The following is a 17245-nucleotide window of genomic DNA, read 5'->3' as shown; positions in this document are numbered from 1 at the left end:
CCACGGACATTGATAGTTCTCCAGCATATTCACTGCAGGCCCTCCTGGACTCAAAACACCACAATCTACTACCTCGTTGACTGGGAGGGGGTATGGTCCTTAAGAACAGTCCTGGGTATGGCATATGACATTCTGGACCCAGCCCTCACAGAGGACTTCCATAGGTCATCCCCTTCTCATCAACTGCCAGTGCCTGGAACCGTTCCTTGAGGAAGGATACTGTCACGACAATATCCTTCAACAATCATGAGAGATGCCATTCCAGGTCCACCCAGTGCCATCAGCACACCAGATACCAAATGAATGACCAGTCCTATAAAAGGGGTGAAGCAGTATTATCAAGTTGAGGATTATTGGCTTTCTCTGCCTTGCCTATTGAGCAAAAGATCCTTGTTTGTGTACCTGTTTCCTTAAAGTCTCATTCTTCATGCATTTCTGTTCCTGTCCTGTCTGCACCAGTCCTTTGTGCCCTTGTCCTCGTCCTGTGTTCCAGCTCTGTCTCTGTCATGTCAGTGTATACCTGCTCTGGTCTCATATCCTGTACCACTTGTTGTCCACGTAAGAACTCTGTCATGTGTTTATTGTGTCACTTGCGCACTTCACTTATTAATCTGTTCAGCACACTTTTATTTATACTCTGCGTTTGAATTCTCATTACTTTTGTCCATGCCTGGACATTACAGTAAAATACATCCGTGCTCTTGTCATGTCTGGACTTTGCAAAATGTTCTATAACATGACTTGGTACTTCTCCACATCGCTCTTTAGAAAAGCATCTGCTAAATGAATAAATGAAAATGTAAATGTAAATAGTGCAGTATGCTTTCAGATGCAAGTCTTGCATTGAAAAATATTTTCCAGTGATTTATATCTTATTTAACAGATAGACTGAATATGCAATGTGAAACAAGATACGATACCAGCACAATCAAATCATACACTAAGCAGTCAAAACTGTCTCATCTTTCTATTAATTATCACAGCTATTACGGATATTTCCACCTCAAAGGGAGCTATTTGCTTTTCTTGTCAAACACCCAAATTGTGAAGAAGTTCACAATTGTATTCCTAGTTGTATGCAGCTGGTGTTTCTGGTGAATGGGGAGTGGAGGTAGTGGGGGGAGGGGGGTTCCCATCAATACAAATTCAGTCTATGACCAAACCTTCATGCTTTCAGTTCAACAATGTCACATGCTAGTGGAACTGATTGCAGCAATAAAAGCTTTGGGAATTTCATCTTCATTTCTCCAACTCCAATACTCGTCATACGTATTTCCAAAATGTTTCGATTCTTTGGAACTCCTCACAGATTTCATTATGAAGGAGCACAGTCTGTACCTCCAGGCAGAAAATTCTCATTACTTCCTATGCCCAAAAACCAAGAAGCGAAAGTGTTTCAGTTGAAATGTTGCAATGTCTGTCTGACTGTGGTTCTTGGGAAGTACCCAATAAAAACACACTTTGCTGTTTCATATGGAGATAGGCTGCTCGGGACAAGCGGTTATTGAAACTGGTTGGTTGGTTGTTTCATATGGATTTAAATTATGAATTTTTAATTTTTTTTTTGCTGTTGATTGGTTGCCGGGTAGGCTCCGGTTCCCCGCGACCCCATATGGGACAAGCGGTTCAGAAAATGTGCGTGTGTGTAAGCAGTGGTCGTGAATCAAACATTGCCACCAGTTAAGTGTACAAATAAAAATATTACTAATGCAATGATGAGTGTGTATTTTTCCATTCATGTACCACTTATATGGCCCATAAATATGCCATAAATGCTGATAGCCTATAATGAACCAGGGCTTTTCCAACATAGAACATAAAAGTGTTATAGACATGCTCTTGAATGGCTCTTGAATGAAACAATATCTGGACACCTTCGAGCAAGAAGCCAAAGGAGCTGTGAGAGGTGTTGTAGTATATGAGGATGGTGAGTAAGTGCATCCCCTGTATTCGCAGCTGGAACAAGAAAGGTCTGCTGTGGAGCAACCATCATGACATTATTTCTGCTTTCCAACATTTCCGCCCATGGTAACGTCATTTCTCAAAAAATCCCTTTTCCTTTCAACCCAGCAGAGCTCAGATGCTGTATCGCAAACTGTGGCCTGGGTAAAATGGCTGCCAACAAACACAAATGTAGACACTCATGCTCTTATTTTCAACAACCTGGCAGAGCATGCAGCATTATGCTTCACTGATGTTGGCCATGGCCACCTGAACGGATTCAGCTCTCAGACCCTTAACCTTTAATGTTACCCCACTATCAGTACACACAACACTCCTTGCTATATCCATCTACCATGTATTGAACCCTTTCCTGCTTATTTTACTTTTGGCTATAACCCCACAGGTTTGTGGCAGGCTCTCCATCTTTGGGTAAGTATCACACATCATTTAGTTCATGCATTTTATAGAAGACACCACAATCCTATTTTGTTGTGTGTAAGCATTGTGCTTTGTGGTGTTTTACGTGTCTTATGTCAGGTGTAAGGGTTTTAATAATTATCTTAAATCACTTTATTTAATTGCACAATTTTACATAACTTAAGTGATTTATTGCACTTTTAAGTAGTCCTTGAAAACTACTACCTCTGTGGTGTGTAATTTCTTATTACTATAATTTCTTTTTTTTTTTTTTAAATATTGGTTAAGTTACAAGGGGGTGCGGTGGCGCAGTGGATTTGACCAGGTCCTGCTCTCTAGTAGGTCTGGGGTTCGAGTCCCGCTTGGGGTGCCTTGCGACGGACTGGCGTCCCGTCCTGGGTGTGTCCCCTCCCCCTCCGGCCTTATGCCCTGTGTTGCCGGGTAGGCTCCGGTTCCCCGTGACCCCGTATGGGACAAGCGGTTCCGAAAATGTGTGTGTGTGTGTGGTTAAGTTTAGTGTAGTTTAGTCTTCATTATACACGTAGGTGGTTGCGTATTAATCTTTATTTTTGTTTATTTGGGTTTTTGGTTAATTGTGTTGTATTTGTATTGTAGAATTACTTCTTCATGTTTAAATTGGGGGTGATGTGATGTGAAAAGAGAAATACCCAAAGAAAATGGTAGGTAAGGTATACAGCAACACCCTGGGAACAGGCCAGGGGACTGCCCCTTTTGAGTGGTAGAGTTGCTGATAAGTTTCCTTGATTGATTTACTTTTTTAGCTTTGGGGTGTTTTTTAGTGTCTTAAGTGTTTAAGAATCCATCATGCATTGATTATATTGGCTGGTTTTATTCAATTTTATTGCTGATATTTAAGTAGTGGCATGACAGTTTTTAAGGCTTTATTTAGAAAAAAAGGCTCTTTTAGAATGGTTTTTGAATATAGTACCATTTTCATACATAAAGGGACATTACACACAAAAACACTTATGTGCTTGTTTTGGCCATCACCATGCAGCTTTGTACACAGCCAAAAAACATGGTTCAACATGCACTTCCCTGGACTTTCTGAAACAATCTCACAGTTCATGCCATTACAAGACATTTGTTTTCTGTACATTTATGTATGCAGAAAGTTGTGAGTTCATGTTCTCTCCAATTTGTTTGCTTCATTATCAGCATATTTCTTTTCCGTTGTCTGTGTTTATTCAGTTCACACACACACACACACACACATTTTCAGAACCGCTTGTCCCTTACAGGGTCACGGGGAACCGGAGCCTACCCGGCAACACAGGGCGTAAGGCCGGAAGGGGAGGGGACACACCCAGGACGGGACGCCAGTCCGTCTCAAGGCGTCCCAAGCGGGACTCGAACCCCAGACCCACCGGAGAGTAGGACTGCGGTCCAACCCACTGCGCCACTGCACCCCCCTGCTTATTCAGTTCAGTTAATTTTAATTTAATAGAGCACTCTTCTCACACAGTTACAGAGTGCTGAACAAAGGATCAGAATACAATTTAAATAAGTTAGACTATACATGAAATTACTACAATAACTATATTACTTATTAAAGCGATAAGTAAGCCAATTGGCCAGGAAGAAAAGGAAACAAAAAACACCCAACTGAAAGGCAAGAGAGCAATACCCTCTCGGGGTCCAGTGGCTGCAACCCCTTCTGGGCATAAATCTTGTTTCTACCCGGTTTTGAACTGGGGAGCTTTTCCATGTAAAACTAATGTGAAATCTACTACACTCCGGATATCTCTGCATTTGCTCTGAATACTTGCATATTCTCATATTTATATTAAAAGAGAGGGAACCCCTATGTCTACCAAGCCAGGGGGAGCTGGTGATGTAGTATTTAGAGCTGTTGCTTTTGGTCCCCAAGATTGTACGTTTGAATCCTACCGCTGGCTGTAGTACTGCTGAGCAAGGTACTTACTCTAAATTGATGACCCATCATAATTACCTGGCTGTACAAATGGGTAAATAATTGTAATGATGCTTTGAAGAAAAGTGTTAGATAATAGAAAAGTCCACTACTTCAAAATCCCAGTGTACTTCCTAAAAAAAAAAAAAAGGGGGGGGGGGGGTAACTGTACATTTCTGTTCCAGTAAACATAAGGAACTAGGGTGTGGTATAAAGATACTGCTGGCCATCCACAGTATTATCCCTGTGTCAAATGAGGTGCAAAACATGATTGTGCTCTTTACCCATGGACTGTAACTACCTACTAAAGGATGTCATTAAATAGATCAATGAGAAACGAAGCAGGCAAAAATTTAAGTGCTCTGTGGAGTGACCTGACTCAATGTTTGTAAATATTTGAAGGCATCTTACACAGGTTGCAGGCTCCAGAGATGGGATTGCAGTTGTTGTCGTGGCAGGAACAGGTTTGTGCACAGTTCACTCCATACTGACCAGACTCGCAGGTCAAATTACAGCTGCACAAAAGAGGACATGTGTAATTATTATTTATTTATTAATACTATTACTAAATTGCTGATTTGGTAATCTGAATGGGACTGAGTAGAATGTGAGGCAGAGAATGAAGTCTGATGTTCCAGTGAACTAAGTTAGTGGACAGAGGAAGTGGAAAAGGTGGTAGAGGAAAGGGTAAAACCAGCCATGTTTGTAAATGGGTGGTGGATTGATGAACATGTCACAGGCAAGACATCCAGGATTCGGTGCAGATCGTCCTGATAGCTGTTGGGATGATCACTAGTTTCTCCACACCATCCTGCTTACCCATGTGAAGGCAGAATGTGATGCCACCAGTCAGGCAGGCAAGAGACTTTGGCAGGGTGGCCTAGCTGGGTCTGCAAGGACTTTTTCATTGGTGAACTGGTCCATTTGAAATCTGTACATCAACTTTTTTTAATCTTACTTAACCGGTGTGTTTAGTGAGAGGGCACAGTGGCGCAGCAGGCTTGGTCAGATCCTGCTCTCTGGTAGGTCTGGGGTTCAAGTCCTGTTTGGGGTGCCTTGGAATAGACTGGCATCCCATCCTGGGTGTGTACCCTTTCCCTCCAGCCTTGCGCCCTGTGTTGCCGGGTTAGGCTCTGGCTCGCTGCAACCCCTGCTTGGGACAAGCAGCTTCAGCCAGTGTGTGTGTGTGTGTTCACTGTCTGTTTACATTCCTGTCCCAGTGTGTTGTGTCACTGCTGTGATGTATATGTCCCTTGTAAAATTTTACTGCTCGCTTTAAGAGAATGTATTTTCAGTTAAACTAAATTCATTGTCAGTTTAATTGTTGTGGTACTGACAAATTCAGTGCAGCTCAGTTCAATTCAATTCCATACAATTCAGTACTAGTACATATTTGTAACTGTAATAGTTACAGAGGTAATGGTAATACTGGTAGTGGGAGAAATACAGAAGATAGTGATTATCATAGTTGTAGGGGTAGTACAAAGAGCAGACATAGTGCCAAGCCCTCAACATAGATCTGTGGAGTTGGATCATGGACAGAGAGAGGATGCATGGATCTTTTCTTCAATTTCCTATGATAGGATGACCTGCATAATGCCCTGTAAGAACAATGTAGGGAGTAGATGTATGAAACCCTTTAAAATGTGACAACTTTTATAAATCTGTCTGTTGTTTACTCAAAGTGCTGAGCTGTGGACCCAACCATGGATGGTGGGTTACTGTTGCTTTTGTCTGCTTGTTTATACATATTTGGGTCCATTAGGCAGCAGTAATTAGGACACTGAGACTCTGGGGAAAGGGAATGTTTGGCAAATTGCTCTGACTCATCACTGCGAATAGCAGCACACCCACCCAAGAGATGCTATCAGGCCTTGGATGACTGTGTGAAAAACCAACCACAAATGGGGTGGGGGGGCAACAACAAGACACTAAGTGTAAACAGATGTCCCTGAAGATGTCAGTAATGTGACCTTGAGAAAGTAGTCTTTGTCACGAATGTGTAATGGAAAGAATATGGATTTTTTTCCATCAGATTGTCTTTCTCCTCTTGTTTAATACTGGGTGCCACTGAAACAGTACTTCACCCTCAAGATGAAAACATCTTGAATCATATGATTATTAGTAACAATAGTAATAATAAAAAGAATGTGGAATTCCCTGCCTCACACCCTATGCTTCCAGGACAGACATTGGATCACCACCACCACCACAACTTTGCACTGGATAACAGTATGTATAAGCACTGTGACCCTCAACTGTATGCACAGTAACTGAAAATGGAGGTGGTAAGTTATATTCGTCTAATGAGTTCTTTCCAGATGTTCAGCATGTGTGAAAGATACAGACACCCCTCTACTTACGTAAATTTAACTTGTATAAAAAATTCCCGGCGTATACAATTATGGATAGTGCTTTTATTTTACGCAAAACATCTGAAATACATGAAGCGCAAATCGGTGTAGCCAGACAAGGCAGGAAGCTGCATCTTCGCAGTTTGTGTGCGTTTCGAGCCGTGAATGCATCCCCTTTGGTTAGTGCAGTGCTTTTTTTGCATAGTTTTTACCCATTTCATTATTCACAATGTCTGGTGGTAAACGTGCACTTGAAGGAAAATGAGAACCGTCTTGCAAGCATACAGCAATCGATTTGGAGATGAAATTGAAAATAAGGAAGTATGAAGGTGGACAGAGATTATTCTCTCATTTAGCAGATGCTTTTCTCTAAAGAGACATACATCTCAGAAAATACAATGTGCACATTATCAGAAAGATAGACATAGATGCAGACGCACAACTTTTAAGTGCAGTTAGAATTTTTCCCCCATATGACCAATGTTCACACAAGTAGCTGCATAAAACTTTATCCGAATATTCACAATTTCAAATCACCTTCCTAGTAATTTTTGGAGCTATACACATTTACATTACAGGGGTAGCTTTGTATAGGTCTATCCAGGCATGATCTTAGAGTTTTAGTGCATGAACATCTCTTTCTATCATCTATAGCAAGAGAATTTTTTTATACCCATGTTTGCAACAAATGCCTAGGCTAGGGTAGGCTGGCCTATGCTGAATGGTGAGGGTGGAGGGGGAATCTGACATATGCAACTTTTCACTTGCATAAGGGGTTGAAGAACGGTCTATTTGCGAAAGTCGAGAGGTGTCTGTATAAGGCAATATGGCTAGCAAATAAAAAGGTACCGATTAAATATACTACAAAAACTGACCTTAATTGGTTGCTGTTCCAGATACATTAAATATCTGAACAGTCCAAACTCAGCTGGTGGATGTACTACATACTGATGCTGGGCATGCAGTACAGATAGATCAGTCATATTTGGATAATCATCCACTTGATGCAATATGCCAAGAGACCTCACTTGGATGAGTGAGGTTTCATGAATTTGGTGTTTTACAATAATACCCTCAAGGGTTATATATTTGGAACAGGCAGGTTGCTGGTTTTCTGCTTTAAATGAAGTCAACCAGATGACAAAAAATGAAAACGACCATACGATGTGCTCATACTTACAATGTCCCATGGAAGCCTGGGTCACAGAGACAATCTCCAGTCTCAAAGTGGCAGTCCCCATTGGAGCAGTGACCACAGTCCTTCTCACAGTTCTCACCATATGTTCCATTTGGACATCTAATCTCACACCTGTGAGAAAGACCAAGAACAAAAGATAGTCTTATAAATATACAGCATCTCAGCATCATTAGGAGCAGGTAATACAGTTGTTAAGGACATCAACTTCAAATCTGAAGGTTACCTGAAAGCTGTGCTGTTCACATTTACTCTAAACCAATCCAGTAAAATATCAATCTGCACAAACTGCATGATGCATTCAATAAGCATGATAAAAATTTCAAAAGCTCTTGGTAACCTCTCTTACCAAGGCCCTTCGCCCTTGATTGCTCAGTTTTGCCAGGTAACCAGCTCTAGGGAGAGTCATGGATGTTCCAAACATATTCTATTTAACAATTACAAAGGCCACGTGCTCTTGGGAACCTTCAATGCTGCAGTTTTTTTTTTTTTTTTTGCAGACTTCCCTAGCACTATGCTCTGCAAGAAGTTGCTTTGACCTCATGACTACATCTGACACACATCATTATCTGTGAGACCTTATATAGACAAGTATGTGCTGCTCCAAATCATGTCCAATCCACTGAATTTACCACAGGTGGACTCCAAAAAAAGGTGTACAAACAATTCAAAGAAGATCAACAGAAATGGGATGCACCTGAGCTAAATTTAAATTGTCATAGCAAAGGGTCTGAATACTGTATTTCACTGATATTTCAGCATTTCATTTTTATCAAACTTGCAAAAAAATATAAAATCCTGTTTTTGCTTTGTCATTATGGGATTTTGAGTTTAGACTGATGAGCAAAAAAATTAATTTAAATAATTTTAGCATAAGGCTGCAACATTAAAAAATGTTCAAAAAAGTGAGGGGGTCTGAATACTTTCTGTATTTACTGTAGTAGTAACATTACTGAAAGAAAAAGAGCATGCGACCACTTTAATTTAACTGGCTTCCACAGTGTTTATAGCTTGTATCTGGTGTCCTTGAGCACTGGTGACAACTAAGTAGGAGGATAAGGAACATTTGCATGTGTACATAGGATGAATCAGTCAACAATCTGCATTAAACAGGCCAGTGGAGAGAATGTATTTTTAATTTCTTTCATTTTAAGTTAGCTTTAATTCTAATGTAGCTCACAGTTAATACAAATGCAACCACAGAAAGTCACTGTATTCTGATTTATTACTGCAGTGTGTAGGATTATCACAGAACTTAACCTGAATAAACTGAAGGATGTCATTAAGATTTTCTCTAACCTGAACTAAGCTTTTATTGATTTTGATGATAATAAAGAACAAAAAGTGACAATAAGCTGATAAACACTGGTCTTGCTGACATAATAAATTGGCCAGAACATGGGACTGAACAGGAGGTTATAGAGATAACTGACTTTTTTTCTGTAATTATAAATGAGTCTTAATTTTACTGTAATTTGAATTTTTCTTTTTTAAAAGAAAAAAAAGAAGTTGCTACACTGCAAAGGATTTGTGTCAGATCGAGAAGGTACACTGTTTCATACCCTCTGCCTCCAGGATAGGCTAAAGACCACTGTGACCTTGCACTGGACAAGCAGTTACATAGTTGTTACACAGTGTTTTTTTTTTATTAAAGCTTTATTGGTGATTTTACAGAAACTAACTCTTAAATAACTGGAGGGATATTTGTATAATGTAGATTTTATTGATCGAGACTTAGTGGTAAAAGTAATTTTGGAGTTACAAAGAAATTGAGTTAAGCACAGACCTAGCTTTGAAATAGTCATGAGTCTGAAGTATTTCGGAATCACAAGAAATGAGTTAATTAGGCTATAAGGGTCTCCTACCGGTCCCCAATCCAGCCGGGGTTGCAGTGGGAGCATTTGCCATCAATACGGTTGCAGTAGTGTCCGTCCTTGCACAGCGGGCACACCTCCTTGCAGTTCTCACCAAAGAAACCTGGTTTGCACATCTGGTCACACTTTGTGCCATTCCAGCCACGCTCACATGTTACGCAGCGGCCTTCTGTCACCTTGCAGGGCTGCTGGCCCTTGCAGTGGCCACACCTGGGACCGAAAGTCACACAGAGGAATTATGAGAACCGAGAGTCATCCACTGTCTGATAAACCTCTTAGGAACCAATATTCTTCACATTTTAAATATCACTAGAAAAGGAAGACTAACCACAGATTCCACCTTTGTCCTGCTCTCTTACATTTAAATTTATTTACTTCTCTGATTTATTTGATCTAACGCTTTCCTCCAAAGCAACTTAAAATTATTTGCCCATTGACACACACACACACACACATAGTCTGTAACCACTTGTTCCAGCAAACCGGACCCTAACCTCGCAACACAGGGCGCAAGGCAGGAGGGGACACACCCAGGACAGAATGCCAGTCCATCGCAAGGCACCCCAAGCAAGACTTGAACCCCAGACCTGCCAGAGAGCAAGACCCAGGCAAGCCCACTGCACCACCACGCCCCCAGCCTATTGATATAACTGGGTCATTTTAATTTTTTTTTCCCACACATGAATACAAGCATATATTTAGCTGCATGAAACACTGAAAGATGTTAAATGGGACATTGCAGTAAGTATGCAAGTATTGCATGGGACATTGCAGTAAGTATGCAAGCATTGCATGTAAGTATTTGTGTATCTTATAATATTTTAAAACAAAAAAAAAAGAAATTTGATGTGAGGGTACCAGGATTTGTCTATCCTGTGTTTTATGTACCTACTCGATCGGTGAATCTTGGTGCAGCAAGTGGTAGGTAACGAACTAGGTTTGCTTGAGACTTTCATGTCTGCAGCTATGTCTCCTTCTCTTAATGTAATGCATAAATTGTACTTTTGCTGAGATGTACGTCGCTTTGGACAAAAGCGTCTGCTAAATGAATAAATGTAAATGTAAATGTATGACTAACTGTATGATCATGGAAATAAGAGCGAGATGGCACAACTTCTCTATCATCTCAGAATCGAACACAAAAGACGGAGGCAGCCAGTCCTGGTCTTAACATGCAGTCTGAAGCCGCCTGTCCCATGTGGGGGTCGCAGTGAACCGGAGCCGAACCCAGCAGCGCAGGGAGCAGGGCAGAAGGGGGAGAGAACACACCCAGGATGGGATGCCAGTCCGTCACAAGGCACCCTAAGCGGAACATGAACCCCAGACCCACCAGAGAGCAGAACCCAGCCTAGCCCATTGCGCCTCCGCGCCCCCCTCATGTCAAAACTGTTTGTTCCAGTTAATTACCTCATTAGATAATAAAATATTCATTGCTTTTGGGTAAAGGAAGGTTGGCATGACTTGTTAATCAGCAAAAAATAAAGTGCATCCTTCAGAAGGCATTTTGAGTAGGTCCCATTTGGGTCTCTCCCCAACTTAGAGAGAACTTAATAAATCAGCTGAACTCAGAGCAATTGGTTCCTTAGCAAGGACAAGTACACATTTTTGCCAATCTGCTATCCAGTGGAAGATTTTCCATTGAAAGGGAGACCTACCTGTTCCTACAGTTCTGTCCGTAGAATCCTGCGGGGCAGGGCTCCCGGCAGAACTTGCCCCGGTAGCCAGGCGAGCAGGTGCAGGACCCATCCACCTGGTTACACTTTCCATGCACGCACTGGCAGTAGCGCTCGCAGTTGGGACCCCAAAGGCGCTCACGGCACTGGCAGCGCCCAGTGAACTGCTCACATGGTGAGTTGTTGCAATTGCACTGGGCACCACAGTTGCGGCCATACCAGCCTGGGTTGCAGAGACACCGGCCTGTGGCCTGCTCGCACACCGAGTTCACGCTGCAGTAGCAATTGCTGGAGCACTGTGGGCCCCAGAAGCCGGCATGGCATGTGCACTTGCCCGTTTCCTGGTTGCACTTGCCCTTCTGACACACACAGGCATTTTCGCAGTTGTGCCCCCAGCGGTTGGGGTTGCAGGTGCACTTCCCTGTCACATCATCGCACTGTCCATTGGGGTAGCAGCTGCACTTCCCTTTGCAGTCAGGACCCCAGAACTGGGCTGGACATTCTGCAAGAGGCACAGTCAGCTGCTCCTTGTCCTCTCTTAAAGTATCTGCCAAAGCGATACCTAACACATCACAGCATACACCTTTTTCCTAAACTAAAAGGGTTAATTCTTTCCATTAATGTTAAAAAGGGGCCAAATTACTATTTTTTTAATGGGATAAGATAATCGGTACCCAGATGAAAAATTTCACCCAACATTAACTATAATATCAGCATGAAAATTAATTTTATCCATGACAACAATACCAACATATATGTGTATAATATGTGTAACTAGAAATGAGAAAAATAAGAAGTTATGTTAAAAGCATCTGCAATAATTAAAAAAAGTCTGGTCAGATAGAACTTTGCCTTATATTGCTCACTGCAATATTAAGCAAAAAAAAATATTATGTAAGCAGGTTCTGGATCCACTTAAAATGTTAAAATAAAGTGTACATAGGACAGCACTCACAGCGGTAACCATATTTATTACTATATGAAATTTAAACATATGAAATTTAACCACATCTTTAACTTTTACAGACAGATGGTCCAGATTACACTTCATCTTCTAATATTTAGAGCAAAAGTACTAAACTGTATCACTAACTGAAAAAATTAAAACTGGTAGCAGAAATTAGGCAGCAGAGTGAATCATTTTTGAACTGTCAGTGTGTCCTTCGGACTCCGACTCTTTAATCACAAGAGAAACACTTTTTTATTTGAGTCCTGAAGTGGAAGGCTCTGGGGGAAGTGCAGTATCAGTACTAATTTCAGTTATTTTCCTTTTTTTGTGGTCTGTTTCTCTTTGTGCTTTTCTTTCTAAATTTTCTTTTTTCCCATCTATTGCTCAGAATGAGACACCTTCAACAAAGTTTCTGCTATTTTACTTATTTTTCTTTTTGAAAAATGGTATAAATAGTGGAACCAGCTAAACTGGCATTTCCAGTAACATCTTTCCGCTTATCACCACATCTAGCACATAATCGTTTCCAACTTCTCTTTTAACTTTTTTTTTAAAAAATTCATCCTTTGTAACCTTTTTAGGTGACATATTAATGATTTTGGTCCATGTACGTTGCGTTAATTTGTTTTTTTTTTTTTTTAAATTAGAAATTGAAAAACAAAATGCAAATTAAAATGCATTCATTCATTTTTCTTTTTAAAATGGAAAAGCAAATAATGATTTAACTATGCTTAAAAAACATTTTTTGCTCAAAATGCAAAATATTAAGATATATCTCATTTATAGTTCCTTGCTGTCTTATTTTTTTGGCTTTGAGTTATTTTGTTTTGTGGTATTCTTGAACAATCCGTTGTAAACAAATTCAGACTGTGCATAATCCATCAGTGGCTTCATCAAATTATGCTGGCTTCACTCTGAGTTATTCATAAGTTAATATGGATCACTAGGTGCTTTTCAAAAGCAGAAAGAGATTGACAGTAAGGGAGGATGACATGTCCACTGAGAAAATCAGCAGGATTTATTTTTCAGGTTCTACTTCTTAAGAATCTTAGTACTAATAAAGTGCAGGTGCTAGAAGCACCAAGAAGTTCAACTTCATACTTATTTATTTGGGAGACGCTATACGCTAAAGCAATTTCCATTTAACTCTACTTAGTGTTACCAGCCCACACACCTTATTCACTGAGGTGACTTACACTGCTATATATGCTACTTACAATGGGTCACTCATCCGTACGTCAGTGGAATACACTCTCTCAGTCACTCACACACTATAGGTGAAGTTGAACAGCATGTCTTTGGACTGTGGGAGGAAACCCATGCAGAGAACATGCAGACACCACACAGACTGAGCAGGGATTAAACCCACATCCTCTCACACCACCCAGGCACTGTAAAACAGCAGCGCTACTCTCTGTGTCACCATGCTGCCCATTTTAGGTTAGGCTACTTGTTAGATTGGAAATATTGTGCACTTTAGGGCATTCATCATATTTGGTATTGTGCGATTTTAATTTCTACACTTTATATGATTAAACGAAAAGAGAAAATTAATAAACAAGTCTTTTTCTTTTTTGTGTGTACTCAGAAACAATAAAAAGCTGTTTTTCATTTTTCTGCTTTAAATATTAAATCAAAAAATGAATGAGGGTATCGTAATTCGCATTTTGTTTTTCAATTTCGAATCAAAAAATGAATAGACGTAACGTACGCGGACCAGTTTTGCTCCTGAATATTTATGATAAAATCACAAGAGCATTGCCACCATGTGATGAGAGGCACTGTGTAATGTTTGATACTACATGATCTTCATTTCATTGAGAGATTAAGGCTTTATTTATGATAGATTGTGCATTTCAAAAAATGAATGAGGGTATCGTAATTCGCATTTTGTTTTTCAATTTCGAATCAAAAAATGAATAGACGTAACGTACGCGGACCAGTTTTGCTCCTGAATATTTATGATAAAATCACAAGAGCATTGCCACCATGTGATGAGAGGCACTGTGTAATGTTTGATACTACATGATCTTCATTTCATTGAGAGATTAAGGCTTTATTTATGATAGATTGTGCATTTGTTTTATTTATATGACTTAAGTAATTGAGTTAATATTGATGTTTATATAGTTTATTTCTAATGTAATATTGAATCTGCTATTTTAGTTGTGAATTAGATTTATCATAATCAGTGTCATCATTGGCTGAAATTGCAAGAGAGGAAGTAGGAGGTATATAAGACAGTGGGTTTGTTATGAAAGAAGCTTTGTGAGTAAGACATAGAAAGCAGTCGATAAAATACCTGCTGTTGCTGTAAAATGTGTAATGAAAAAATACTATTACGCTGAATATTAATCCCACATAAAAAGATACATATTTTGTTGCAGTTTTTCATTGTAGACGATGTCATTATATCAAAGAAGGGTGTACTTTGAAACACATAAAGGTAGCTATCATTTCTTCAGGAATAGGAACTCCTTGCTTCACTGACTTTGACATAGTTCAAGTGATCTTCAGTTATGTTTTTAGTTAAAGATGAACACTGTCCAGATTTGAACTGAGTTTGACTCCACATTTTACCACATTCCAGGAACAGCATTATTTGAAGCCCTTCCAATTAAAAATTAAAAGAAATATATATCATACATTCTGTCCCCCTCTTTGTTCAGAAATTCAAATTTTAAACATATGCCTTTCAGATATTTTATAGTCAAAGAACAATTTTATTTTAAAAATGCATACTTACTAGTGTCGCAACTGGCTCCAAAATATCCATGGCGACAGCGACATTCGTTTGGTCTGACACACACCTCATTCTCCTTGCAGGTGAAATTGCCTTCACAAACAGCTAAGAAAATAAATCCTCCATTAATTGCTAATAAGCCCCACTACAAGGGAAAGGATGGAGCATAACTGTTTGGTTACCCAGTGAATATTTCTTTCACAAAATTTATTAAGGAAACATATCCAGCTGGAGAGATTGACAATATTTTGGGTAAAACTGTAAGTAAGTATCAGCTAAACAATTAAAAACAATATTTTGGCCAGTTCTCCAGTATATATAGCTTTTATGAATAATCCAGTAACAGAAAAAGTTTTAAAAAATGAAAGAAAATTTGTGCATCTTTATAACTGGATGTAACCACCCCAATAATTTTGAGTTTTTTTTACATTTTTCTCCAGAGCATTTTAAAATAGCTCACCCATTCATACATATCATTTTTACTCTTTCAGCTTAGGTTACATACCTTGCTCAAAAGTACTACAGCAAGAAGAAGGATTTGAACCTGTGCTTTTCACATGCAGGACAGCTCTTCTAACCACTATTCCAATTGTTATCTGACATGCAACTGTTTTTTTTTGGTCACTCCATACAATGCTGCACAAAACAAGTACTCAAAATGAATTTTAAAATAATGGCAAAATTAAAAGTTTGTGATGATAATAATAATAAGCATCATCATGATAACGGTGATTTTATGTACATACGTGTTATGCATTCGTCACCCTGCTGGCTCCACCCACTACAGCACTCAAAGCCGGTTGACCTGGAGAGGAAGCACGTCACGTGTCAAAAACTCGCATACAGCTTTAACAGCAAACAGATGGTGCCACAGGCCAACAGCAGACAGTGGTGAGTCCATGCTCTCCTGGTGGCTCTTTTCTGATTCCTGTGTTGAACGTTCCAAGTGTCTGTACAACATCTGCAAGCCACTCGTGTCGCTTCAGATGACCTGCCACCCGCCCCCTCCTCTACATCTCCCATCTCTGCTCCACACACACACACACACACACACTTCAATATTTGAAGTGTCTGTCATGGCTAGGACCTCAAAAGCTGCATGGCAACGATGACTGTAAGGGTGTTGCCGGATGACTGGAGAAGAGGAACGTTTTCATGTGGTGAACGTGACTGTAAACACCAAACTCCTCAGCAAGGTCAGCAGATGCTTCTCCTTTCAGTCCTATCCACGTGACCTACAGGACAACTTGGCCAAGTTCTCATTTCCTCAGAGGTGCACAGGGCAGCTTCCTGCTTTCTGTCACAGAGGGTTTTTCCAGCGGGCTACTACAGAAGACTGCTGACCTCCAGGATGTGGCTCAAGTGCTAACCTCACACTGCACCGTGAAGCTAAAAACTCCAAGAGAAGAAACCAAGTGCGGCTCACAGACAAAGACAACTTGTGCATTCACTGCACTGTTTACCACCATAATGCCATAGTGATTTTTTTCTGTGGCCTTCAAGAGTCACAACTGTTTTCAAGTCCTCCTTGATTCTCCAAAACCCTTTCATACAGTATATTTACATTTACATTTGCATTTATTTGCTTTGATGATTCTAGGAACCTTTTTTTTCTTTCAAAATGGCCTGCCACTAAGAATAAAAAAGTATATTTGACAGCAGATAAAGCTTTAAATCCAGATGTAGATTTGGTTATAGGGACTTCAAAACTGAGGGCTATTAAAAGAAAATATCTTTCATCTAACAAAGTGCAAAATTATATACTATATAACCAATGACTAACATTCTAAGCAAATTTATATTTCATCATACCGTTTCACTTGTTGAAGTATGTATTTTTAATTAAGGGAAATAATTATCACTTAAAGTCAGTCAGTTAACCAGAGCAGCAATGTATCTGTAGCTGCAATTTAATTTTAAGAGCTGCAAGAAGAATCAGAAAATATGTTTTTCACCCTTATGTAACATAACAGAAAAAAGCCACGAACCTCACATATAAGAATTTCCACAGTGTGCACCTTGATCAGGGATATGCAATTTCCTCATTTATTAACTTTCTTCACCGTATTTCTGCTACCAAAATCATTGCTCTGAAGGCTATTGATGAAAAGGCTAGCAAATTCTCAATTAACCATATCTGTAAACATAAGACTAAAAAAAGAG

At 39.8% G+C, this 17245-nt stretch overlaps 1 protein-coding gene across 2 annotated transcripts in view; it reads right to left on the bottom strand.

Annotated features, from left to right (window-relative positions):
- Positions 1-17245, bottom strand: part of scarf2 (scavenger receptor class F, member 2) — a 41787-nt gene that overhangs the window by 20383 nt on the left and 4159 nt on the right. For both annotated transcript variants that reach the window (XM_018740512.1, XM_029256717.1), the window contains 6 exons: positions 15829-15887; positions 15086-15187; positions 11373-11892; positions 9709-9927; positions 7829-7957; positions 4706-4809 (listed from right to left, as the gene is read on the bottom strand). In XM_018740512.1, coding sequence (XP_018596028.1) covers positions 4706-4809; positions 7829-7957; positions 9709-9927; positions 11373-11892; positions 15086-15187; positions 15829-15887 — 1133 coding nt within the window. The remainder of the gene's footprint in view (positions 1-4705; positions 4810-7828; positions 7958-9708; positions 9928-11372; positions 11893-15085; positions 15188-15828; positions 15888-17245) is intronic.

Source organism: Scleropages formosus, chromosome 12 (assembly GCF_900964775.1).
Source record: "Scleropages formosus chromosome 12, fSclFor1.1, whole genome shotgun sequence".
Classification (NCBI taxonomy): Eukaryota; Metazoa; Chordata; class Actinopteri; order Osteoglossiformes; family Osteoglossidae; genus Scleropages; species Scleropages formosus.
This window is presented reverse-complemented; position numbering and strand designations above follow the sequence as displayed.